At 42.5% G+C, this 27,519-nt stretch overlaps 1 protein-coding gene across 2 annotated transcripts; it reads right to left on the reverse strand.

Annotated features, from left to right (window-relative positions):
- Window positions 1-284: 284 nt before the first annotated feature.
- On the reverse strand, window positions 285-27,519 carry DNTT (DNA nucleotidylexotransferase). 2 transcript variants are annotated; one of them, XM_041745502.1, is made up of 11 exons: window positions 27,317-27,519; window positions 17,581-17,758; window positions 16,700-16,828; window positions 15,500-15,670; window positions 14,473-14,544; window positions 13,110-13,233; window positions 10,709-10,841; window positions 9,546-9,654; window positions 4,788-5,033; window positions 2,332-2,412; window positions 285-371 (listed from the first exon to the last, which is right to left on the reverse strand). In XM_041745502.1, exons 1-11 carry the CDS (start codon window positions 27,517-27,519, stop codon window positions 285-287), a joined length of 1,533 nt encoding a protein of 510 aa, XP_041601436.1. The 2 variants fall into 2 exon arrangements, with proteins under 2 accessions (XP_041601436.1, XP_041601435.1); XM_041745501.1 differs by having other exon boundaries at window positions 2,332-2,415.

Genomic DNA, 27,519 nt, shown 5'->3' on the forward strand with positions numbered 1-27,519 from the left:
AAAGTGGGCTTTGATGAGCCTCCCTGGAAACAAGCCACCAATTTCAACATCAATTCTATGGAAAAATGCATTGTGAATTCTAAGCAACAGTCATACAAATGGCCTATTAGAGCATAATCCATTACCAGGTGGTGTCTTATCATGTTTCCAAAACTATTTCTGAAAGCAATCTGCATTTCAATAAGGCTTAAAGAATCTCATATTTTCCTAAGGCATCTTTCCTATAATATGAAGCATAATTTTTTTAACCTAAAAAAAAGCTGAAAAAAAGTTGACAATTTTTTCTAGGCATTTCTTTCCCATGGTTCAATGTAATCCAATCCCAGATGTGCAAAAATTTCTTCTTCACTTTCTGCTTTGAGGAATATTTTCTGAAAGTATAGAAAGAAATATGTGCATTCAGATATTTTTAAACATCTCAATGCTGACATAGTGAAAGTTTTACTGGTAAATTGTCTTGGCGGAATGAACTATTACCAAAACATAATTCCCTGCTTCTGAGTATAAAAAGCTGTCTTAACTGACTTCTTTTTTTTTTTTTTATCTTAACTGACTTCTGTAATTTTTACATTTTCCCACCCCAAAATATGGTATTTTGTGGATTAAAGTAAAATTACAACAGCCTTACATATTTAGCTACAGGCATTTGGTATTTTTCCTGTGGATCTGTAACCACAGTCGTTCATTAGAACCACCTGAAGGAACTTTTAAAAAAACATTGAAGCCTGAGCTACACACCAATCCAGTGAAATTAGAATCTCAGGAGAGGTTCTGCCACCAATCTATTTAAAGGCTCTGGATTAAAAAAAAAAAGGCTCTGGATAACTCTCATGTGCAGCCAGAATTATGCACTGCTGCTCCAGGTAATGAGGAGAAGCAATTATAGGATACTTGTATATGTTGGGTCCTCCTTCAGGCCTTCCTCTGTCCCCACCCCAACCTCCCCCAGGCTCCCACCCTATGATGTCTTATAGACCAACCATCACTTTTTTCATCCCTTCTTGCCTTACATGCCCACAGCGTTGGGCATGTAAGATGTACTCAGTTGTTAAACCATTTAGTATGTGTTAGTTTGTAAGTATTCCTAAATTGTGTTATGTGAATCTGCCTCCACTCACATGCTTGAGGCTTTCCTCAAGCCAACATCCACAGTCCTCTCATCTGACAGCAGCACCTTGATTTTTTCTTTGGGAAACCACCTTTCCCTACTCTCAGTCCATGAGGATCAGGTGGGCCTAATTCCATCTTCAAAGAGGGCTACCACATGATCCAAGCCAGACCAAACAGAGCCACAGTAAAGGGTTCAGGGATGGGCACATGGCCCAGGCCTGGTCAATGAATGTCACCTAGGACTCTTGTCAGAACTATTAAGAAAGAGGTTCTTCTATGTCAAGCTTGAAGGATGAGAATCATAGGAAAACCATGCCTGAGAATGAAACCAACACTGAGGGAAATCTGCATTAGCAGCTGGATACAGCCAAACCTGAAGTTGGTATTACCCCTAGATGCTGCAGTATATAAGCCAACGACCCCTTTTTTGCCATGCCATCTTGGTTTGGGTTTCTGACTTGTAACTGAGGTAGCTCTAATTGAATACAGCTCAGTTAGACTGTAAGATCCTAGAGCATAAAGATCATTACTTCTAGTTATTTTGTGTCTTATTCCCCTCAGAGCTTAGTTTAGTGTCCTTGACCACTGTAAGAACAGTAGACCTTGACCACTTGGAAGAGTAAACTTGTAGATTTAACAGATGAATATTTAACTCTTCATAATTCATACAGTAATTTATCATTTTGCTGAGGCATGAATTTGGATCATGGCCAGTGTAAGGCTAGCATACCGAGTTATATAGCTGGAGAGTGAGCCTAGTTGATTGCCCATCTACATTTCAGGACATCTCTTTTGCTCTGTCTCTTGCACTACACTCTCATTAATGACTTACATGGTCACTTAAAACGTTACTGCTCATTACATTTAAGGGGTGCTTGAGTGGTATTTATGATTTGGGGAAATCCTTGGTTTCCTTTGGAATTATTCACTAAAAATACCAAATGTAGACCAAACTCAATTAATGTTCACTGCTGTACTGGTTCTGAGGGCCCAGCAAGCTCATCATCATCGAGCCCAAAGCTCTTAAGGTACATTCTGGGCCAGGTGGGAATCATGCTCCCATCAGAATCTTTCTAGTTGCTCTTAACTGTGATCTGAGGGAGCAGGACACTTAGGGAAAAGAAACTGAACCTGAGCACTAAAATCAGGTCAGGAAAAGTGCTCAAGGAGCCCGCCATTGGGATGAGGATTGAAGTAGCCCATGTTGGTAGACAACTCTACCTTGGTCTTGTCATATAATGCATGGTTATCCAGGATCATCTTCCGCTCATGAGAGGCATAACGCCGGAGGTCTCTCTCGAACTGCTGGACAAGATATAATTAAAATAAATTACTATCAAGTCTAGAATGTCTTCAGTATTATGTGTTTAGAGATATCTAAATCCCTATAATGAAATATTTATTTATCTCCACTAAACATTCTCAAAGCAGTTTTCTCCCTGAGGGCAAAGGTCCGTGATGACAGAGGTCTGCGCTTGCTCGTGCACTCTAGAATGTAGGCTACTTGAAAACAGGAGCCCGGCTTGTTAATGACCATACTCCCTTCTCTAACAGTGCCCAGCACCTAGAAGATGTACAGCAAATGTTTGTTGAGTGAATAAATAAATGTTGCAAGGACTGTGTCCAGGATAACACCTGACCCTAGGTAAATGCTGGATAAATAGTAGGTTTTTTTAAAAAAAGGTTTTATTTATTTATTCATGAGAATACACATAGAGGAGAGAGAGAGGCAGAGACACAGGCAGAGGGAGAAGTAGGCTCCATGCAGGGAGCCTGCGTGGGACTCGATCCTGGGTCTCCAGGATCACGCCCCGGGATGAAGGCGGCGCTAAACCGCTGAGCCACCCGGGCAGCCCTAAATAGTAGGTATTATTATTATTATTAGCAATATCAGCCCTAAATAGTAGGTATTATTATTATTATTATTATTATTATTAATATCACTATTATAGAGAGGATTAGGAGTCAGGAGACCCAAATTCCAGCCTGGATTTTGTCCCTATATGGCTGTGCATCTTTTGGCAAGTCACCCAGCTTCTCTGACTCTTGATTGGTTGAACAGGAGGATGAAGGACGTGTGTAAGTAAGGTCCCCTCTGGCTCTAACAGTCTCAGAGGAGATTCTGTAAAACTGATGGTTTGAGCCGCCTATCCCAGAATATGCTGTTCCGTGGTCAAGGATGGGCTCTGGGGCTTCAGTGAAAGCTGAATCCTAAGATTGAGGATAGTTGCCACCCAGGTTGATTTTCCTGGGAGAAGCGTAGATCTCGAAACATTGATCTTTCCCTGAGAGATAAGGAGGGAAGCATGGGGTAATCGCGCCCTCTAGTGGCGATGAGCCATCTCCTCTTTTAGGAAAGCTGGTTGAGGCTGGGACCACTTCCCCACCACCACCTGGTGTATAAGAAGACAGATTTTCCAAACAGAAGTCCTTTATAATGTGGCAGAGGGGGAGCCAGGGTTGTGAACAAATCAGGGTGAAGCAGATTCTGAGTGAAGTAGCTAATGGTCTGTGAAAAGGTGGAGGTATTACTGGGCACTGTGCTTCCTCTCAGCCCTGGGACACTGTCTTCATGCTCCCCTCTCCAGCATTTAGAGCAAAGGCTGCTCACACTATGTTATGTTGAGGACAATTCCCAGGCCCTGAAATCTTTGGGTAAAAAGGTGAAACTGAGTTTCTCACCTGCAGAATTTTAGACTAGGGGTACCTCGGTGGCTCAGTGGTTGAGGCATCTGCCTTCGGCCAAGGGGGTGATCCTAGAGTCCCAGGATTGAGTCCCACATCAGGCTCCCTGCATGGAGCCTGCTTCTCCCTCTGCCTATGTCTCGCCCACCCCCCCTCTCTGTCTCTCATGAATAAAAAATAATCTTTAAAAAAAAGAATTTTAGACTAGAACTAATTCTGGTCACCCACCAACAGGTATCAACCTGGAGACAAAACACACCACATTCAGTGGCTGCATAAGTAGGGCATAAAGATTATAACACAAGTAGCTACCATATACTGAACAGGTGCCACATTTAAACCCATGTAGCCTCTTGTTTAATCCAAATGGCAACATTAGGAGGTTACCCACAAGAGAGATGGCACAACTGGAGCTTATAGAGGCTAAACCACTTAAAGTCGAAGGGTAGAAAGCTTAGTGTCCTATCAGCACCTGCAGAACCAATAGCAGTAATTTCCAAGAACTCCGAGACAAGAGACTATAGAATGTGCTGGAAACATGCCTGTCTTCAAACAAAATGAACAAAAGCCAACCATTTCTGCCAGTGATTCCTAACTGGTCTGACCTTGTATAAAATTGGACTTCTTTTTAGAACTCTCCCCTTCCTCAACAGATTCTGCGTTCCCAAAGACTCAGGTCTGTCAGACAAGCTGCATTCTAGCTGCATCTGAAACATGAGCAGGGCTTTTTTCAAATACAGATTTCTGGGCTCCATCCATCCCCAGAGTTTCTGATTCAAGAGATCAGGAGTGGGGATGAGGGGGAGGATTTACATGTCTAACCAGCGCCCAGGTGAACTGCTGCCGGCCTAAGCCCACACTGTTCTAAATTAATCAGTCTCACTTGACCACGTGCAGGTGCAGTGCCTCCCTCCGCTGCCATTGTCTCTTTCCTGGGCCTCAATAGACCCATCTTTTGAATCCCCCATCTTTTGAATCCATATAGCACTTACCCTCGAGCCAGTCCAGCCCAGCAGGGCAAAGGCACGGCGCTCATAGGGGCACATGACCAGGTCCACACGGATGGCCTTCCAGGTCTTCCCCTCCTGCTGGCTGCACTTGCCACCATCCACTCTCTGATGGTGCAATTTTAAAATCAGAAAACATTTTTGAAAATGATCTAAAGCATCCACCTTCCTGCTAGGCAACTTTAACTTTTCAAATGTCGACTCCACGAGGTCACAGTATAAAAGTAATCCCTGAAAACAAACAGAAAGATATCAGGAAGGGTCCCCAGTGGACGGGGTCTGCAATTTTATACTGGCTCTTACTGAATGCTCTCAACAGAAGCCTCACAGGTTTGAGCAGTGTGTGGCCATTCTTTTCCCTTTTGTGAGCCCACCTGGCACTGGGAGAGGAAGACAGGAGGTGGGTGCATTATCCTCTCTCTGCTGCAGAGAAATTTAGTGGTTAGAGAGGCCAAGCCCACCTCTGGCAAAACCACCGGAGAATCCCTCTTCTTACTTCTGAATTACAATTCTGTGCTCAGGAACTTGCCCTACACCTTTGAGTACAAACCAACCATGAACAAAAGCCCTGCCGCTTTTTAGGCAGTTGCTTTGAGTGTCCCTCTATATTATACTGATGACCCAGTTTCCTTGGCCCAAAGGGTTGTGGCTGGAGGCTCAGCCCCGCTTTGGCGTAGGACGACTCACTACTTCTAGGTAGCATTTTAAGATTGTCACTCTGTTCGCCTTGGAGAGTGGGATAAAGTTAGTGATGGTTATCCTACCTAATGTTGCCGAGTCAGAGGGAGAAGATGTGTCCAGAGATCCTCCAATTTGTCTGCTCTGTGGCAATTTCTCACAGCACAGGGCAGATGTGGGGCAGGGAGAGGCAGTGATAATCAATGCTAAATCTGAGTGTCAACTAAAAAGGCAAATAACCTCAAAATAATTCCATCGTAGCTACGTTATTATGCATTCCTTAGATCAGATGTTCTCCAATTTTATCATCAGAAGCATTTGGAAAGTTTGTCACAGTACAGTTTGTAGGGCTCTCCTTTCACCCCCCTCCCCCCAGTGATTCAGTGGAGGGAAAGTGAGAATTTGCATCTCTAACAAGTTCCCAGGTGATGCTGATGCTGCTGGTCCAGGCACCACACTTTAAGCATCATTGGTTCCGTTTATTTATTTTATTTAAAGATTTTATTTATTTATTAGAGAGAGAGCATGTGGGCACAAGCAGAGGCAGAGGGACAAGCAGACTCCCCACTGAGCCCGGAGCCGGCCATGGGGCTTGATCCCAGGACACCAGGATCATGACCTAAGCGGAAGGCAGATGCTTAACCAACTGAACCACCCAGGTGCCCCTGGTTTCGTTTATTTTGTTATAAGGAATGCTTTGCATTTCTTCTGCAGCCCTCCAAGAGACATTGTTTTAGTTCCACCAAACTCTGAAGGGACATTTTTCCTGACCTCAGAAAAGGACTCTAGCTCTCCAGTACATTCCTCAGGAAAGGTATTAAGAAGAACACATTGTTTGAAGGGGGCTAGGAGGGAAGCACTGGTGTCAGGAAGACCCTTTGGGGGCAGTGGCAAATGTTGCCATAAAACAATCTAATAACCAGCTCAAGAAAACACAATTCTGCTTGTTAATGAAACTTTATGAAAATGAATAGAGTATAGCAGCCTTTCTTGTAAATTTGAATTATGTACATTTGAAAAGTGAGCTATTAAAATATTACCCAGTCTTTCTTTGTTTTTTTTTTTTTTTTTTTTTTTTTTTTTTTTTTACCCAGTCTTTCTTTGAAGTCCTATTTGGAATAACACCCACCTCCCCCCCCAAAATCCACAACACTGGCTTCCTAATAATTATGAGCTGTGTTTGCACGACAGTCACTTTGGCTGTTTGTAGACAAGGGGCCACCCTGGGTAAGGGTTTGCTCTGAATTTTGCAAGGTGTTTGAGAATACGTGCCTTGAAAATGCTCCTGTCTGTATGTTCAGGCACTTGTTCTGCAGTAGGGCACAAGTATCAAACACACACACACACACACACACACAGCCCCTGATGCGGCTTCCCGCTCTCTGGCTTGGGCTGTCTTGGGGCATCTCTGTGTTCTACCCTTTCTTTGTTGCTCGCCATTTATTCTTTGGTAACTTCTTTCCTTCTTTGAAAATCCCTTTGAAGTTTCTGGCTCTGGCTACCCAGCCACAGCCACAGGGTGACTACATTTCCTATCAGCATGTTTTTTTCTTCCTACTGGAAACTAAGGGTCTCCTGACAAGGAGAGATGCCTTCCATGTTCCTCCCTCCCTCCCCAGGGGACTGAGCAGCCCACTGGCAGGCTAATGACACCCCCCCCCCATTTGATAGCCAGGATCCATTATTCTTCTGTTTCTGTTTTTTCAAAGTCAACTCTGTTTCTCAGCAGGAGTGAATATGTTCTTTACTCTAAAGAGTGTAAACACTTTCACTCTCTCAGCCTTCCAGGAACTAGGGATGTAGCCCAGTAGAACAGTGAGTGGCCCCGACCAGGGTCCTACCCACAGGGGTGAACCCCACCATGCTCAGTTAGCCTTCCCCTCTTTGGGTTAGGAGAATGCAGGCTGGAGGAGCCGTAGGCCTGGGGACCTCCACTGCACAACAGTGCTCCAAGCTCTTTTTCCTCCCTTTTTTCCCACTGACTAAGGGGTCTTCTATAAGGCTCACATTTACTAAAAAAAAAAAAAAAAAATTTAGAGATTTTATTTATTTATTTGAGGAGAGAGAGCAAGAGCACATAAGCAAGGGAAGAAGCAGGCTCCCCAGGGAGCAGGGAGCCGCCACAGGGCTCCATCCCAGGACCCCGGGATCACGACCCCAGCCATAGGCAGATGCTTAACCTACTGAGCCACCCAGGCACCCTAAGGCTCACATTTAGATTCAGCTGATGGGCGGCTCAAACCGATGCCTACTGGCTGCTCATGATGCTCACATACCCCGTGCATGCTGAGTATGCGCATGCACATACCTGCGTGGGATATCATCGTGCAATTTGGAAAACGGAAGTCTTGGTAAGAACGTCAGGGCTGAGAAGTGAAGTATAAGATTTTACAACCAAGGTGGTAGGGGCAGGCGCAGGGCCACAGGGGTGCAGGCAGAGCTGGGACACCCGACTGCCCCTCAGTGTCTCCTCCTCAAGGTCCTGTTTGTCCCCAAGTGAGGAGGAGCAGCTGCACCTGCTGCTCCTGGGGCCCTCAGCTGGCAGCGGGCCTGGCTCTCCGGCAGAACTCAGGGATAATTGTGCATGAGTGAATCATGCTTACAGCCAGTGTTTGTTAGGCATTATCAGGCCCTATGTCAAGGGCTTTATCTAATAATTATCAGTTAATCCCCCTGCGCATTAATGAAGTGAGAGAGCCTTGCTATCTCTGTTTCATAGATGAGGAAAGATTAAGCAAAGCATCCTAGGTGATAAGGCCAGTAAACGGCAGGGTTGTGCTTCGAATGTCCCAAATGCCCACACCCTGAATGTCCCAAATGCCCACACCTCCACCTGTGCCTGCCCATCTCTTTGCTTGGAGGTCAGAGGTATGACTGCCTCAAACTGAGAGAAGACAAAAGGAGAAAGGCTCTTTATCACCAGGTCTTAGTCCAGAACAGTCTCAGGGCATGAGAAGTGTAGTGCCTAAAAACCCAGACTAAATAGGCCCTCCTTCACAGGGACCCCAGGCCTTGCAGTCCCACGGGCCTTGATCAGGAAGTCCATGAATTGTGCTGTCTCTCCATGAGAAATTTCCAACTTCCCTGCTTGAGCAGAGCAGAGGGGCCCATGCAGGTGGGACTGACTCTTCCTCATCCTTCCTTCCCCTGGTTTGGCCTATAAGGTTCACTCTCAGGTTCCCTGGCCACCCTGTGTCCTCTCTCCTGAGAGGGATGAGGGGACTTGGGATGGCCTCACAGATGAATTTGGATCTAGTTCTAATGTTGGGTCCTCCCTTCTGGTGCTCCTGGCTTTTATTTCACTTCACCTGAGGTTTCTCTCTCTCTGCCATATAGATCACTCAGGAAGGATGAAGTTGTGCCAGAAAAACACCAGCCTCAGCTTCCTCAGCCCACCAGGCTTTAGGCCTCTGGAGTCGAGCCCACTAGTCTATTTGGGAAATGGAGCTCTCACTGGAGTGGGGCACGAGTCAGGGCCCTGTAGGTGGCCCTTGCTGCTGCTCATCCTTCACTTCCTCTGCCTGGCAATAGGTAGCCTAGGGTAAGTCTGATCTCCTCAGTGGGTGGAGGGTTCTGAGCCCAGCCTGTCCTGGCTAGTTCCCTTCTTCCCATCTCAGCACAAAGTCAAGGTGGTTGTTAACCAGCAGAGTTCAAGGCACCAGCAACGACTGCTGGCTAATTCTATCTCAGTCCCAGTGGTCCTGCTCCACCCCTAAGCCTGCGGCTGCCCCTCTCACACCTTCCAGGTCTTTATGGCGCATGCTCTCCATTTGTTTAGGGGATGTAGTGCTCCTGCACATCTGACACTGAGACATACCGCCCTCAGCGGTATGTCTTTGGAAACAGAACAAGTGTGTATAAACAAGATAGATATTCACATCATGGACTCTAGGACTCCAAGCAGATAAGTCTCATTGTGTGTCATGTGGCATCATATAAGCTGTTGCAAATCATTGAGAATCAATCAGATGGTCATCACACAATTATGAGGTAAATAGTATGCAAAATTCAACTGTATTAATGTAATGCTTGAGTGTCCAAACATCTACTTTTGATCCTTCTTACCTTCCGTTCCCATAAGTTTATCACTTTAGGTAAAAGTTGTTCCTCATCTTCGTCTGTTGACCCAGGGCTGGTAATTAAAAAATCTACATCATGCCCAATCTTCTTACCCCTGACCAAAAAAAAAAAAAAAGTATAAAACGGAAATGAATTATATTTTTAGCTCTCAATTTTTCAAAGTCACCTTTATTTCTGTGCCCTATGCTCAAGGTTTGCAGCATAAAATGTTCATGATTATATATTTTTTAGATGTCCTTGGTTGTATAACTCTACTCTTGCAAAATAAATTTATGAAAGAAAAAAATCACACATAGTACATATGTGATTATATAACTATGGGTAAAAAAAATAACAAAGGAAGTGATTTCTTTTGCACATGCACATGTGCACACTCACCCCCACTTGTCCATACAGAGACAAGCATAGCGACAAGCAAACCACATACTATATGCACATGATATGAGCGAGGGCTCTCAGAATTATGGCATTGACTGAGGTATTTTCTTAGATTTTATTTTCCTCTCCTGCTTGTTCCCTCACTTCAAACTTGGCTTGCCAGGATGGCCAATGAACGGCTAACAGGTAAGAGGGCCACAGGGAGAGCTGGAGGAGTGGAGGGAGAAATCTCTTTCTGAATAGGAGGCCTCAATACCCAGCAACTGCACACATCTCTGTGAAGAGTTTGTTCATTCTCTTCATTGACTTAGCTAATATTTCTTGAGTACCTGTTTTGTGCCCGGCACCAGATTCTCACAGAGCACTAACATCTGCAAACTTTGTGGGGAAATTGTGCATACAAACAAATTGCTTGGCAGGTACCTCTGAAGAGGGCTGCCTGGCTAAGCATGGAGGAGGAGGTGGTGTCTGAATTGGGTCTTAAAAGATGAGGAGAAGTCAGTCAGGTGGCAATTTGAGGAAAGCCAATCCAAGCAGAAGCGTCTGACGGAGCAAGTTACAGAGGTGTGAAAAAGCTCCATGTGTGCAAAGGCAAGCCATTTGGGGTTGCTGGGGTGGAAAGGTGAGGAACAGGAGACAAGGCCACAGAGACAGGCTGGTATCAGATCACCAAAGGCCTTTGCATCATGCCCAGAAGCCTGAACTTCTGAATATGGGGAGCCACCGAAGGTGTTAGAGCAGAAGAGGCAAACGCAGCTCTCATTAACTACCTCCGGAATCCTCCTGTCATGGTGACGAAGGCATCCGGCAGAAATGCCCTGACGGCCTCTTTAACCAGCACTCCAACTGCTTCTGCTTCTGCCCTGGTCACACAACTGACGAGGTCTTCATAATAGAGGAAACCTAGGGGCCATTGAACAGGTCAACGGAGAGAGTGACACGTGAAATGACTAGCCCTCTGTGGGAAGGGATTCTGCGCCCAGATAGAGCAAACATGACACAGGTATCACCAAACTGTTTTCCCAGAGGCAAGTGTATTCTCTATTCTCTTGGCTGTAAATTTTTCATGGTAATAATAACTCTTTACTTTCTGACTTGTAAGAAAGTGTCTTACCATTTCCTGCCTAAGAAAGAGACTATTTCCTATCCCTCCAGAAAGCAAGCTGTTCGAATATGAGTTCTTATTGAAGAATCAAGCTTCTTGGATGAATACCTACCATTTACTTGACATGGATGGACCTGGAGGGTATTATGCTGAGTGAAATAAGTCAATCAGAGAAAGACAATTATTATATGATTTCACTCATATGTAGAATATAAGAAGTAGTGAAAGGGACTATAAGGAAAAAGAGGGAAACTGAATGGGGAAAAATTAGAGAGGAAGACAACCATGAGAGACTCTGGGAAATAAAGGGTTGCAGAAGGGGAGGTGGGTTGGGGGAATGGGGTAACTGGGTGATGGGCACTGAGGAGGGTACATGATGAGATGAGCACTGGGTGTTATACTATATGTTGGCAAATTGAATTTAAATAAAATATTTTTAAAAATTAAATCATCTGAAACTTACAATTAAATTTTATATTAAAACCAATGGTAATGAACACTCAAAGAATAACCCACCTTCTTGATCAATAAACTGTGCCCTGTAATATTTTAAAGATAATGCATAAAGATTTAGGATGGGAAGATTCAGAGTTGGAAAGTGGTGGATGAAAGTTCAGATACAGTTGTTAAAATGACTCGGTTATTCCCAAAGACTCATGGAGGAAGCCTCCTCCAAAAATTAAAAAGAGACGTACTATGTGATCCAGAAATCCTGCTTCTGGGAATGTATCTGAAGGAAATGAAAACACTATGTCAAAGAGATACACGCACCGTCATGTTCACAATAGCCAAGACATGGGAACAACCTAAATGTCCAAAAGCAGATGGATTAAGAAGTTGTGGTGTGTGTGTGTGTGTGTGTGTGTATGAATATTATTCATCCACTAAAATGAGGAAAGCCTGCCATTTGCAGCAACATGGATGGGCCTTGGGGGCATAATGTTAGGTGAAATAAGTCAAGAGAAAGACAAATACCATATGACCTCACTTATGTGTGAAACCTAAAAACAAAAACTCATAGAAGAAAAATCAGAGGAGTAAAAAAAGTGTGTGGTTATCAGAGGCGAGGGAGGGTGGAAGGGGAATTAGAGGAAGGTGATCAAAAGAAGTACCAACTCCCAGTTAGAAGATAAGTAAGTCCCCGGGATGTAATGTACCTTGGGATGGCTATAGTCAACACTGCTGAATGTGGTCTGCTCTTTAGCATCACAATTATATTGTATTTCTATTGCAAGTTAAAAGTAAATATTTAAAACACTTATAGTTTTTTGACCCTTTATTTGCATTTCTTCATTAAAAAACGTTTACCAGAGCCCTCCATAAATGGAAGCACTCAAGCCATCACCTTCAATCTGTGGGAGGTCCTGCAAGGCTTCAGCTGCCTCAACATAGTCTTCCCTTCTTAGGCTGGCGGGTCCTGAACAGGTAGATCAACCCTCTGTCTAGATTTGCATACTTTCCCTTCTATTTCCTGGTGTATTGCTGTTTCTAAAGCAGATCTGCATTTGTGCCAGCAGTGACTCTGGTTTGTTCAAATATTTTTTACTCCTAAATCTTCATGCCCATTTTCTGCCCAGCACTCCTTAGCCTCTCACACCAAGAGAGATAGCCAGGACCAAACATCTAGAGCCAGTTCAGTAAGAACCAGATCAGCAGCAAAACCCAGTGTGACATCTGGGCGCAGAAGTGACAGCAGCCACCATGCAGAGCGTCTTTCCCCTATGCCAGGCACAGTGCTAAGGACTTTGCTTGCATTATCTGATTTATTTCTCATGAACTAGCAATGTTGCCCCTCCCCCTCCCTCGTCCTTTATAGATGAGGTAGCTTAGGCTCAACGACTTAAACAAGCTTGCTCAAGATCATGCAACCACAGTGTATTGGAGTCAGGATTTGAATCAGGTCTGTCTGATTCCAAATGCTTGTGCTTTTAACCATAGTATATAAAAAAAGAGAACAAATGACCCAGCTTGCCCAGATCGGATTTGAAGTTCAGCGGGCTCAGAGCTCTACCACAACCTGGCCAGCCCCTGCCAACAGCAAGAGATCTGTAGGAGAGACAACTTACCTGCTTTCTGCATTGGTGTGAATTTCAGGCTTTTGTCCGACTTTATTTTGCTCAAAGTTCTGAAACCCATCCGGAACCATTTCTCAGATGTCTTCAGTCCCACTCCAAACACAGAGGTAAAGAGCTGAAACAGAGGGAAAGGCATGCCTTTAGTCTCTAAAATGACCATTATGACAATGAAGTCACACTTTTTAAGGTCAAGGGATTAGGAAAAAGCGTAAGGAAATTTCTGACCCAGTTTCTCCTGAATGTGACAAGTGGGCTGGGGAGTGATGGTAAACTTTTGACAGAGCTTTTTGTTTCAGGAGGGGCCTCTCCTGACATGTGGTATTACAAAATGGAAAGAAAGTGAAGAGGTGGGCTCTGGCATCTGCAGAGGCTTCTGTGGATTCTGATGGTTGGCAGCCTGTGCTGTCCATGTGTGACAACAGCTTTCCCTGTTGGGCACTCCTCCTACCCAGAGTCCCTTACATGCGCTCATGCTCTGCATATTTTAAGAGGGATGCTCATGTAGGTTGTGTGAATTCTCTACCATCACTCAGCTGATACATGGCAGAGCCCAAACTCAAATCGAGGCTGTCCGTACTCCAAACCTAGGCTCCTGCCCACAGCCCCTTTTTAGGCCTGTGTATCACTCCAGAACCGAAGGGATGGGCAGGAATCCCTGCCAGCTGCAACTCCAAGGTGGGGGAACATTGGGAGGTAACAAGCCGTGCTTCAAAGTAGAGCAGGATGCAGAGGAGAGCTTCCAACACAGGTTTGCTCTTTAAGAACAGCCTTGTTTTTTTCCCATGGTCCTAGTGTCCCCATGATATTTGCACCCATGTGTGACAGATACTAGAAAATAAGGTAATTTGTACCTCATCATAGCATAGTAATGAACTCATGCACCCTTTTTTATTTTGGTATCTGCTTCCTTGACCACTATTTTGGACTGACTGTGCCTGCCTCCATTCATATGTTGAGGCCCTAAACCCCACGGCAATGGTATTTGGAGATGAGGTCTTTGGGAAGTAATTAGTTTTAGATGAGGTCTTGATGGTAGGGCCCTCATGATGGGATTAGTGCCTTAAGAAGAAGAGGACCCACGGGACTTCCTCTCTCTGTGTGTGCCATGTGAGGGCACATTGAGAAGGTGGCCATTTGCAAGCCAGGAAGAGAGCCCCAACCAGAACCTGACCATACTGGCACCCTGGTCTCAGGCTTCCAGGCTCCAGAACTATAAGAAAATAAATATTTGTTGTTTAATCCACCCAGTTTGTGGCATTTTGTTACAGCAGCGTGAGCTGATATGACCACTTAGAATAAGTACTAGGAGTAACTGAAAAACCATTTTCAATAAATAACATGTAAAATTACTTACTTTGAAGGACTGATACCGTTCATCATTTAACACAGCTTTAACTTCAGAACTTTCTCCATCTTCAATAATTTCCTGCACGGAGAGTTAAAAAATATTTTATGCTAGTGACATTAAACAATCACAGTTTAGAGCTATCAAATTCCCAGACCAAGTAGCTTGATTGTTCAGGAAATGTACACCTGTTGCCTGCAGACTATTTCCCTAGACAATCTGGACAAAACAAAACATTTCCTATAATCTTAGAAATCCCAGCTTATTCTTTATAGTCCTCAGGGACAAAGGCACAGAATGACCAGGGTCTAACTCCACAGAACATCAAACCAAAATATTCACTGACAATAGTATGTCTAAATATTTGTGATAGTTTTCTTTTTGATGGATACGAGTCAGCTGAGACAAAGGGACTTCTCATCTGAGCAGGTTAATTTTGGGACCACTGAAAAAACCAATTCAAGTTCAAGCTCTTACGACATCTAGCTCTAAATAGAGTTGAGATTATTTTCCTTGACTACTTTACTTTGCACTTAACTATACTTGAAACTTACTCTTGGATGAACAGTCCACTTTGCTGGGGAATCCTTAAACATTATTACATAAATAAATACCCATTCCTGACTTTTTCCTTGGAACACACAGGTAGAGATGCAGAATCAGTTTCACTGCCTGGTCACTCCCACCACCATTCTGGCTGGAGGGCAACGTTCCCTAAGAGGAACTGAGGTCCTTCACATAGTCTGTGTCTGAAGTCAGACCACCCCATTGCTGTTGAGCTTTTAGGTCACTTGAGCCTTTACTGTGATTAATAATATGGGAGAGTTCTGTTTCCATTAGATTGTCCCACATAGCCCCAGCTGTGATAATGGATTGATGGATTCTGTGATAATGGGTATGGATTCTGTCATCTATCTATCTATCTATCATCTATCTATCTATCCCACAGCTACATAGTTGACAGGAAAATCAACTGCATTTACTTCCCTCCTCTCTACCTATTAGGAAGTAGGACAAATCAACATTTCACCCTTACCTCTATGATACACTTCACTTGGTCCCCCAGACAGGGAATTCCTTCTGTATCCTTCATACTGATGATTGTGAATGGCAGAGATTTAAGTACAGAAGCTGCTCTCATAAATGTCAGAGAGAAGACTTCATTTTCTCTAAATTCATAGTTTTCAGCCAGTACCTCAAAGGCGTCCTGAAGAGTGAAACCAGTTAAGCAAAACATGGTCTGTTCCCAGCCCCTTAGCTAGCAGTCACCTGCAAACGCCTCTTGCTCTTGAGTGTTGAAATACCTCCTGAAGGTGGGATTGGGGTCTCCTGTATCTTTGCTTGTTATGAGAGAAGTTGAATTGAAAAGACAGGTCACAGAGCACTTTGTAAGGAAACTTTGAGTTCGCTGCCGTTAGGTATTCGGGAACAATTTCACCAAAGCCTGATCTCATGCTCACTGCATCGTACTAGTCATTACTCAGCAAGACTTACCCTACCAGGCCCTCTTTGCTTGCAGATTTACCCTACCAGGCTGTGGCCAGGATTCTGCCTTGATCACTGGGCACTTTCATTTCTAGCTTGTATGTAAAACAGGCTTGCTGAATGAAACGAGTGTGATCATAACGACACAGACCCAAGGCAGGCACTTTAAGGTAGGGTGCATTTGCATTTCGGTAGGCTCCCTGCATGGAGCCTGCTTCTCCTCCTGCCTCTCTCTCGTTCTTTCTCTCTCAATCTCTCTCTGTTTCTCATGAATAAATAAATAAAATCTTTTTTAAAAAAGAAAGGAACTATCTTGCCTAAGCTGGTTAAGATCAGAAAGGTGAGAATCCAGAATCTGCTGTTTCTCAATCACTTGGTTACCCAGCAAAGGCTGTTTATGCATTATTGCTTCTTTATAATTAGCTCTTATTATGTTTTGGACTCATTACAGTATTTGGTTTACCTAAATACTTGCCTTTGACAACTGTTGTGCCCCAAAGTGTGAACTCTCAATAAATAGTAATTTACCATTTCTAAAGAATACACATATATTTCCAAATGTATTTGTCCATTTTTATGACAGAAGTAGATCTTGACAGAAAGAAGAACCAAAGATCAGGCAAGGAGGGTGAGTGAGTGTGAGGAAAACATTCCTAGATTATTCAGGAAATTTCATAATTGAATTTGTAGACCCATGGAAAGAAGCTGCAAGCCCTTCATTTGCTCTGGGTAGTATTGTAAAACCCCTTACCGTGAAGACGTTGTTATAGTTGTTTAAAGTGGTTCTCCTCTGACATGCATATTGAGAGATCTTTTTTACAGCAACTGGCAGAGTCTTCTGGAGTTCTGGGTTGGGGCTAGCTGTATAGTCTCTTCTCATCTAAACAAATGCATAAGCATCCATTTTTAATAACAATTGATAGTAATAATAATAGATATTACAAGGAAAAAATGGCAGCATTTGATGGCAATTGTCTCTGGAGAGAGGATAAAATTATAGGAGAGTTAAAGTTTATGTTGTGTCTCTAATATTAGGATTTGCTACAGTTAACATAATATTTTTGCAACAAGAAAAATAAACATGAAATAGAATGATCAATTAAGTACCATTTTCCTTTTCCATGAACTTATGTGATCATGGTCTGAATCTTCCTGATGGTTCTAGCATTAATAGTGAAGGACTTGGAATTAAGAGTTTAAATTTCTTTATTTTTTCTTTATGAATGATCACGGTAAGAAAAAAAATAGGAACCTTCCACTTTTTGGGCTACCAGAATATCAAGACTTCCGTATTTTGAAATATTTGTCTATAGTCTTGTTCATAAAACTAGCTACCATTTATTAGGTGCTATAGACCAGGCTCTGTGGTGAGCGCTTTACACATGTTACTCTAATTCTCATAACCATCTTGTCAGGTAGGTCCTATTGCTATCTTATATTGTAGAGGAGGAAATGGAAGTTCAGAAAAGCTAAGTGACTTGCCTGAAGTCACACAGGGAGTAAGCAGAAAACCTGGGGTCCCAACTCAGGTCTGTTAATTCTACAGCCCATGTTTCTAATCATCAAGTAAAGGGCAAAGAAAATCACAATCAAAAAAAGAAAAAAAAAAAGAAAGAAAATCACAATCATAACACTTACAAGCTGGTGTTTCCCTGTCATCTCCACTGGTTTTCCTGCTCCCATGGATTCTATCAGCCAGGAGATATCAAGGAGTTCTAGCTGTGAGCTGGCTTTTATATTTTGTACCTGCAGCCACTCCAGGACATCTGAACCAGAGTTGTTTTCTGCCACAATGTGCGTGATGGAATCACTGCAGAATTCAAGACAACGTTACCAGCTGAGGGGAATTTCAAATGAGAAGTGCTCCTCTTTCCTTGAGATGTTCAGAACATTCTGTCTCATGAAGAAAAATGCATACCAGACCTGACCATAGGCACAGAGAACTTAGGCCTCCATGGAAGTGAATTCTGTATTAATTAATATAGCCACAGTGGTCTATGTTACATGTAAAACACAAGAAAAATTAAAAAAAAAACATTAACAAGATTGTGGTGTCATTGGAAAACCAAAGTACAGAGAAGATAGAAGATGAAATTGTTCTTAAAGTAGCACTGAGCACTCTACATGTGGCTTTGGTGTATCATTTCATTTTATTTGTAGAGAGCTTTAGTCCAGTGCCTTTCACAAACTGTCTGGTTCTGACCCACAGTTAGAAATACATTTTGTATCATGACCTAAAATAGAAAGAGATACATGTAGATATGCATCTAACATTCCATTACATTGATTTCACAACCCATTAATAGATGGTGACCAGCTTTGGGGAAATATTGCTTTACATGTTTTTCAAAGCACAGTCTAGTGATGGAGGATAGGTGGAGAGTCTAATAACCACTGAGCCCATACCTGTTTCAGCACTATCCAGGTACCTTCCATCCATCATCTCATTTAATACTCCCAAAGCTCCTCAAGTAAGCTCCTCAAGTGTAATTTTATTCACACTTCAAAAATAGGGAAACTGAACAACAGAGTTTAAGTGATACTCTGAAGTTCACACAGCTAGTAAATATTTATCGTTTTTGATCCTCTCTTTCTGGGTCAAGTATGTTATTTCTGTTTTTTAATAAGTCTTCACAGTCAGCATCATATCATTGGAACCAATATATTTTTTTAAGATTTTAATTTATTTATTCATGAGAGACACAGAGATAGGCAGAGACACGGGCATAGGGAGAAGCAGTCTCCACGCAGGGAGCCCGACCTGGGACTCGATCCCAGGACTCCAGGATCACGCCCTGGGCCGAAGGCAGGCGCCAGCCACTGAGGCACCCGGGCTGCTTGGAACCAATATTTTTAATGCTTTTTCAGTTCAAATAATCTATGAATCTGGGAGGTAGTAAGATGCATATTTAGGCATCCAAGAGAAAAATAGAATTCTTGCCTCTTTTCTACGTCTTTTCCATGACTTCTTTCTCCTCCCTATTTTAATTGATAAAAGCATTGATCTGTAATGAATTTTTTGAAAACTGGTCCTTCACCACAAATAATTTAAGAAAACACTGTCTAGAGAATAATCTCTGCTCTAGCCTAATCTCCATTCCCTGTCTTCTCACATTGCCTGGGTTCAGCTGATGGGCTCCTCCTGGCCACCTGGGTCTGGATGACAATGTGCTTCTTGCATCAGGCTTGTCATACCCCCTTTGCAGACCATTAATGTCTCTGTTCATTTGCTCACTTTCAGTTCTGAACCCTTAGCAGCAGCTGCTAAGGAGAGCTGCTGCCTCCCATGTGTTCTGCTGACAATTTCTTAGTGCTGTGTTGTGGCAACTCTTTGTCTATTTGCTCCTAGAGTAGTTTTCTCTCTGCTCTGAGGACACCAATATTGGAAATATTAATAATATTGAAATATTACTATGTGCCAGATCCTATGGTAGGCACATTTCATGCATTCTCTCATTTAACTGTAAATAATGCTATGAGATAGGGGTTATCACCCTTATCATTATAAAAATGAGAAAAGAGACTTTGGAAACATCACAAATTCACCCAGCCAATAGTTGGTGGAGCAGAGATTCAATCTTCATTCTATTTTATTCCAAAGCCTGTGTGCTGGGCTAACCTGAGCTACCCCTCTGTGGCTTTGTGTTTATTCCATGGCTGTGGAGAGTGCTGCTCTTTTTTGTAGAAGGAACAACATCTGGAAGGGTATTATCATAATAAAAAAAACTCTGATTCCCTTCAAAGGGCAGAAACAGAGATATGGTAACACTTCCTGTTAGCCACACTGTCCCTGCCGCTGCCACATAGAATTTGTGTTTGGTATCTTATGTCCAATAGCATGTGGACCTCCATAAGACTGCAAGACATGCAGACTGTCCCCCCAAATCTGAAAGAACAGTTGCTATAGCTACACACCAAGATGCAGAAGCCACAGGGAGACCTTCATGCTCTCTGAGATCTAAATTTTACCTAAACCTTACAGAGAGGCAAATGTGTTGAGGGGGAGCCCTGGGGCTCATCTTTGCAATTCAGGCCTCTCACCATCCACTCTCACCCCTGCTCCACCACCACTACCTCTTCATGGGGGATGTCTCTGGACACCGCCCTGCCTCTAACAGAGATAGCCTGAATGCCTGGGGACATGATGGGGCTGCTGTATAAGGATCCACAAACAATATAACAAACAGGCATACTCAAAAGAAAAGACCAGAGAAGACTCCAGAATACTTCAGACTGTTAGAAAAAATACACACACACACACACACACACACACACACACATATTCTTACTCAGTCCTCTCAAGTCTTACGAGGTGGGCAATATGATTTCAGAAAAGAAAACCAAGGCTTGTGGAGGTTCCGTGAAGCCAGGACAAAGCCAGCTGTGCATGACTCAAGCAATCTCTTTAACGTTCTACTAAACTGTGGTTAGACCTCGGAGGGAGGTGGTGTTTAAGTTTCTTTCTATATTTTCCCATTTTCTGTCATGAACCAACTATCACTACTTTCTACCTTGGAGGAAAAATACACATGAATGTCATTTTCAAAATCAAAACCTGGGGCTGGGGCTGAGGTGGTATCTGTCTTGGCACCAGTTCCAGGTTTGGGCTTTCTTCTTATACTAAAAGGCAACAGAATCACCAGGCAGCAGCCCCAAACCTCTTCCAAAGACACCAAGGTGCTGCTGAAATGGCTGTTCCAGAAATATCAGTGAGTTCAGTTCTTTAAGTACATCTAGTTTCTTAGCCAGGGCCAATTACGATGCCTTGGACTAGGTTTGGGAGGGCTGGAGCCAATTATAACAATTCTGAACTAGGATTTGTCCCTCAGCTTCTCACAGGGAAAAAGATGCAAGGTCTTCTCCTCCAACAAGTGTTCAACTGAAATGTGCTTGGCTTGCTCCTTGGTGTCCCTGAGGGCAGGAACCATATTATTATCCGCCTGCTTATCATCTGGGGGATAATTATGCCTGATGCCCAACACATGGCCACGTTCACAGCAACAGGGAATAGATAGATCTTTGTGGGATGATTATATGAATTAATTAATCAATAGCTCTAAAGGAACTAAATTCTAGTGTCTACCAGAGACACCCAAGAAGCCTGGACCCAATTAGTAGAGATTCAGATCCAGTAAATCTTACCTAGAGCCCAGGAATATGCTCCCTTGGTAATTCTGATGTAGCCAGTTCTAGCTATTCACTGGTGCATAATCAACTCTCTCAAAATGTAATGACTTAAAAAAGCAACAACTTTATTATATCTCACAATTTTGTGGACAAGAATTCAGGCAGCTGTTGGGCACGGTGACAATGGAGGTGTGATGCTCCATAGGGCTCGGCATGTCTGGCACTTTGGTGAGTATGGCAGTGGGGCTGGGTTCAGATGTATCTACCAACCTAGGCAACTTCACGTGACCTCTCTCAGAAGGGACTCAAACTTCCTTCATGAGGGTGTGAGATCCAGGGAGCAGTAGAAGTCTCAGGGACCTCTGTGACCCAGCATCAAAAGTCAGTGTCACTCTGTTGGTTGAAAGAGTCACAAGCTCTCCCAGATGCAAGGCCAATAGTCCTTGCCTCTCCTTGAGAGTGACCATATTTCAAAACCACTCGACAGCCCAAGAACTATACTTTGAGAAATGCTGCTGGAGAGAAAAATCTCTCTTTAACTTCCCCCACACTGGACGTTGCGTTCAATGACAGCCACGTTTGCAATGTGGTACTTAATTCTCTGTAGGTACATGAGATCAGTTTAGCAGGTACACAACTGGGCATGAAAAATATCTTTTTATGACTACATTTTATTTTATATCTATATCTTCTTTATATCTACATTTTATATCTACATTTTAAAATTAGGCATATCAGACCCATGGTTTTTATGGGTATCACGGTTTTATATTACTCCTTAGGACAAGGCTAAATTATCTGTAATAATTCATCTTAAAGACAATTGAAGGAAATACATTAAGTCTATAATAACGCATGTGGAAAAAATATTATAACAATCATGAATGTGGCACTCAGATGTTCAGAAAGCCCTGAGTTATAGAATTAACTCACAAAGTTTGGTTCTTATATTTTTTCTGATACTTGTATCCTCACTATAGCTGTTTTTCTTTTCCCAGTTGGTCCTGCCTAATAGTGTACTTAGAAAAATTCTTCATGAAGCAAGAGGCGCCACCCTTCTTTGCCTGGAGACAGACTGACCCCCCAATCTGATTTCCCCAGCCTTCCCAGATGGTCACCTGCTTTTATTTTTGTCTTTAAAATTGTTTTCTTTTTGCAGAGAGGTCATTCCCAATTCTTCCCATCTAATGTAGGACTTATCTTGTAAACAATGATTTTAAATAGTAATTTACAGTTAAACTGAGCTGTTTGAAAACCCTCCTGCCAATTTCTCTTAGCAACTGATCTGTTTCAGAATCCCTGACATAAAAAAATCGAAGCAGTTTTATTTGGTTTTATCTCACTTTTACTAGCACCAGTAGATAGGTTTCTATTTCCAGCTCTGATATACTTAAGACTGAGAGGGTCTTGCTTTGATTTTTTTTTTTGCTCCCACTTTATTTTTTTATTTTATTTTTTAAAAGATTTTATTTATTTATTCACGGGAGACAGAGAGAAGAGAGAGAGAGAGAGAGAGAGAGAGAGAGAGAGAGGCACAGGCACAGGCAGAGGGAGAAGCAGGCTCCACGCAGGGAGCCCGATGTGGGACTCGATCCTGGGACTCAATCCTGGGACTCGATCCTGGGACTCCAGGATCACGCCCAGGGCAGAAGGCAGGTGCTAAACCGCTGAGCCACCCAGGGATCCCCTGTTCCCACTTTATATGAGATTATGAACAGTAACTTAAAGTCCACAGATTCTGAAACATGACTTAATTTGGACCAGAGAGGGACTAGAGCTTACAATGCATGTTCTTGAATTTAAAGTCTTCATTATTTTGCTGATTACAAAAGTATTCCTGGTGCATCATAGAAAAAAATTAATTACAACAGTTGGGGTGCCTGGGTGGCTCAGGCAGTTAAGCATCTACCTTTGCCTCAGGTGGTGATCCTGGTGATCCTACCCTGTGATCCTGGGATCAAGCTCCTCGGCAGGCTCCCCACTCAGCAGGGAGTCTGCTTCTCCCTCCCTCTGCTTTTGCTCTCTCTCTCTCTCTCTCTCTCTCTCACTCAAAATAAATAAATAAATAAAATCTTTTTAAAAATTAATGTTGGTAGACACAAGTTCCTTTGGTTGGTTTTATATTCACTAGATGAATCATTCTTTGAGCACATATTTCCTGAAGCTACTATGTGTAAGAAAAATGTCAACAGTCTCAGTGGGTTGTCTACAGGATGGCCCCCCTGATGCCCTTGACTTTGTGGAACCAGAGATGAGTAGTTGGAGGAGGTTAGAAGTAAATCCAAGTGGCCAAGCTGGGGCCAGCCCTATGCCATAGATTAATTACATCTACGTATTGGAGAGGAAGTTCTGTCCTCTAGCAGGGTTTCTGGAGGTCATAGGTCTTAGATGCAGAAAGGGGCAGGGAGAAAGGATTTAAGGTTGTGGTACATCTTGCTTTCATCAGACAGTATGTTTCAAAGGTACCCTTGTGGAAGAATTAAGGGAGTCTGAGCAGGACAAATGTATCATCCGGTGGGTTTCTACTGTTCCAGCAGTAGATATGACTGGTTCTAGCCACAGCTCTTTCTTCTTCGACATCAGCAGTTTAGGTCAAGGCATAATGAGCTTCACTGTTGTGTTCACGGAGGAAAGTTGACAGAGTTTTAAAATAGCTCAAAGAACTAGAACTAGGGATGAAATAAGAACATGACAAGTGCTAGAGATTCTCATCCTTCTCTGGCTTGTCCCAGATAATTTGAAGATTTCAAAGTTCTCTAAAATTTAGAATGTTGGCCATGGAATAAAATTCGTTATCTTTTTCATGAATGTGCAAAATGCCTCGAATGACTTGACATCTCCTCTAATTTCTATTTTATTTTATTTTTTAAAAGATTTTATTTATTTATTTATGAGAGACACACAAGGAGAGGCAGAAACATAGGCAGACGGAGAAACAGGCTCCATGCAGGGACCCCGATGTGGGACTCTATCCCTGGGCCCCAAGATCACACCCTGGGCCGAAGGCAGGTGCTCAACCTCTGAGCCACCCAGGCGTCTCCCCTGAATTTTATTTTAAGACCCAGTTTTCTATCAGACATTGAATAGCATGTCAATGTCCGATAAATATAACATAATATAAATATAACATGAAAGTGAAACCCAGGGATCCCTGGGTGGCGCAGCGGTTTGGCGCCTGCCTTTGGCCCAGGGCACGATCCTGGAGACCCAGGATCGAATCCCACATCAGGCTCCCGGTGCATGGAGCCTGCTTCTCCCTCTGCCTATGTCTCTGCCTCTCTCTCTCTCTCTCTCTCTCTCTCTCTGTGACTATCATAAATAAATAAAAAAATTTAAAAAAAAAAAAAAAAAAAGAAAGTGAAACCCATTCCAAATATAAGGATACAGTGCACATATGCTGGGATAAGAAATAACTCCAGAATAGTTCAATGGATTTAGGTACATCATTTCTAAGCTATGGGTTCAGATACAGGTAAAGTAAGAGATTTTTCCTCAACTGTAATCCTCATGGTAGCCAAAGGTGTAGAAACTATGGAGATAGCTGCCTATATCCAGAGTGTGTGAATATATATATATATATATATAGTTATATATATAGTTTATAGTTTAAATATATAAAATATAATATATATATTTAAATTATATATACATATTTTAAGCTCCTCTTCCTTTGGTTTTTATATACCAGAAAGGGAAGGTATAGTCTTCACTATTAAGAAGTATCTTTTCTTTTAGAAATCAACTTTCTTTATTTTTATTTAAAATATATACCTTATTGTAAAAAAAATTTGGAAAACACAGAATAAAAGCAACCATATCCCTTCCTATTAACCCCTTCCTCACAAAATAACCACTTGCAACATTTTGATGGGTTTCCTTCCTGTCTTTGTTCTGTTTGTTTTTATCATTTGACCTAGTTCATATAATGGAGACAGAATCGTCCCATTTGGGTTTTGCTATAATGGTCAGTGGATCCAGCTTGTTAACAAGAACACAATCACACTTTACATCCTTATATCAGTTTTTAATTTACCAGAGCACATTGACATCCATCATTACATTTGGTGATTAGCTCAGATAGAACAAACTATTTTTCAGGAAACTAAGGTCAGAGAGTGGGGAGGATGTCTTGTCCCACACTACATGGCTGGGAAGGGTCAGAGCCAGAATTGGAGGTCTCTAAATTTCTTACCTAGAGATTTCCCCCTACAACAATTTCTATTGCCCTTTCCGATTAAAGGCTACGTATCTATGCACAGAAATTCCGTTTGAGAGCTAGGACTTCTACTTCCTGTGGTTTATTTTTGTGCTATAGAACACATTTGTATTTAATGTGTCTTCTGGGCTGCCAGCCTGGGAGCTTTGCCACCATCATACACAGAGCAGCAGTTTGCTTACCATGCACCGGTTTCCTCCAGAGCCTGACCAGCTGGGCTTGGTCCTTGGCAGCAGGCATCGGACGCTCGGAACTTCCTCTCTGGCTCTGTTGCCAAAAGAAGAAACTTGCCTCCCGTGTCTCTCCATGTACCTGCCTCAGCCCCCATGTCTGTATTCGTAGCTGTGCTGTAACTAGTCAGTCCTTGCTGGAAGTGTGGACGTTTCAACCACGAGCTTTCTATGTAAGTGGTACTTTGACCTTCTGGCTGTTGCTTTCCTGCCTTGCCCTTGCCAAATTTCTTTATCACAAAAAGCAGTTCCATATTTGCTGAAGCTTTTCATTTCTTCTTTTTTAATTTCCTTTTTTAAAAATTTCTGGGTTTTGGCCTCTTACCTGTATCATCTTTTCTTCACCTAATTCCAACATACTATGTCAGTCATAAGATTAGATAGATTTAACAGATAGATTAAATCTATAATTCCATGGAAGGGATGTGGAGATTTGGGGCCTAACATCCCAAATGAGATAGGGGGTTAAAACATAAACAAGAGGCAGAGAGGGATAAAGGAGAACACACAAAAATCACATGGGAGAGAGACCACGGGAGATTCAGGAATTTCTGAATAGGGCATTTTAGTAAAGAAAATAAAATGTTTCTGTGACATTGACTCTTCAAATGAATTATGAGTATTTTGAAAATTATAATATCTTATTATTGACTTCTTACATGTGTTTCTCTAGCAATTTGAAGTTGGCATTTCTTCAACAGGAAATGCCTATCCAATTTATTTTTTAATATTTTAACATATTAAATATATATATTTAGTATTAAATATTTATTTAAATATTTAAAAGTATTTTCAAATACAAATTTATTTTCATATATAATTCTCACAATTTTTCCTGAGAAAGTTGTGGTCAATCTATTTCTTGGACAATTAATGCCAGCCACTTGCATTGATTATCCTTTATCCACTGCAAGCCCCTAGCCATTCCATTTGGAATTACTTATGTCAAGGTTTTAATACCATTTATTTCTGGATTTTGTGTTGTCTTCTCTTCCAGCCAGTGGAGACCAATGAACAGCTGATAGAAAAACAGTTAGAAAAACAACACGTCTAATTGCTGGGATGAGTGGGGTTGTGAGTGAATGAGTCTGGGTGGCCTAAGAGGTGGCTTCAGTTGTCTTTTTGTCTGGCAAACTTTTGTCTGACCGTATCAGTCTCAGCAGCATGTCTACCAGCCCTGGACAGAGCTGTCCTTGAATCTAACCAGCATTCCTCTGTAAACCCCACTGGGACCAATCTTTGGAAAAGCATTATCAAGGCCACTTTTGAGTGCCGATGGAGAGCCAGCTACAGTCACTCCTCCTAGCCCACCACAGACACTGGTCACCTCAGCACAGCCAGGTATTTCGCTTAATTGCCAAGGAATCAAACCATTCTTTCTGTCTCAGAGTAGCTGACATTTTTTGATTGAACTCAGTGGGGTTTGTTCAATTTAGTCAGGAATAAAATTGAGTGCTATCAGCATTAAATTTTCCAATTAGGTTTCTGTTATGATCCCTGGATACCACATCTCATAATGAATGGTGAGAGGCAAAAACAAAAACAAAAAAACACCAATCCACAACTGAAATAACCTTATCTTTTGGTGCCAACTAGTTTCAATATAATTGTACCACTCACTCATTTTATTTCCCCAAACTAGTTGGCTCGAATGTGTTCTTTGATTTCAAACCTACTTTCCCAGTGGGAACATCACCTCTTCTGTATGTGGAAGAAAACATAGGTTCCTTGGGTTCCAAAGAAGCTGTTCACAAAAGCCCTGCTTATTCACAAAGTGAAATCAGTGATGTCCTACCTGAGCTCATTATCAACCCTGAATCCTTTCCTTCGTGCCAGCTCCATGAGGAAGGCTCTGCGGGTGGTTCCCATTTTCTTCTCCAAAATATAGAGGACCAAATCCTGAAACTTGATGTTATGAGGTGGAGAAACCATCGGGGCACCCATTTGCCTGGGCCTCTTCTTCCGAGGGCCTGAGTGGGCCATTTGCAAAGGATCCAT

Source organism: Vulpes lagopus, chromosome 2, assembly GCF_018345385.1.
Source record: "Vulpes lagopus strain Blue_001 chromosome 2, ASM1834538v1, whole genome shotgun sequence".
Lineage (NCBI taxonomy): Eukaryota > Metazoa > Chordata > Mammalia > Carnivora > Canidae > Vulpes > Vulpes lagopus.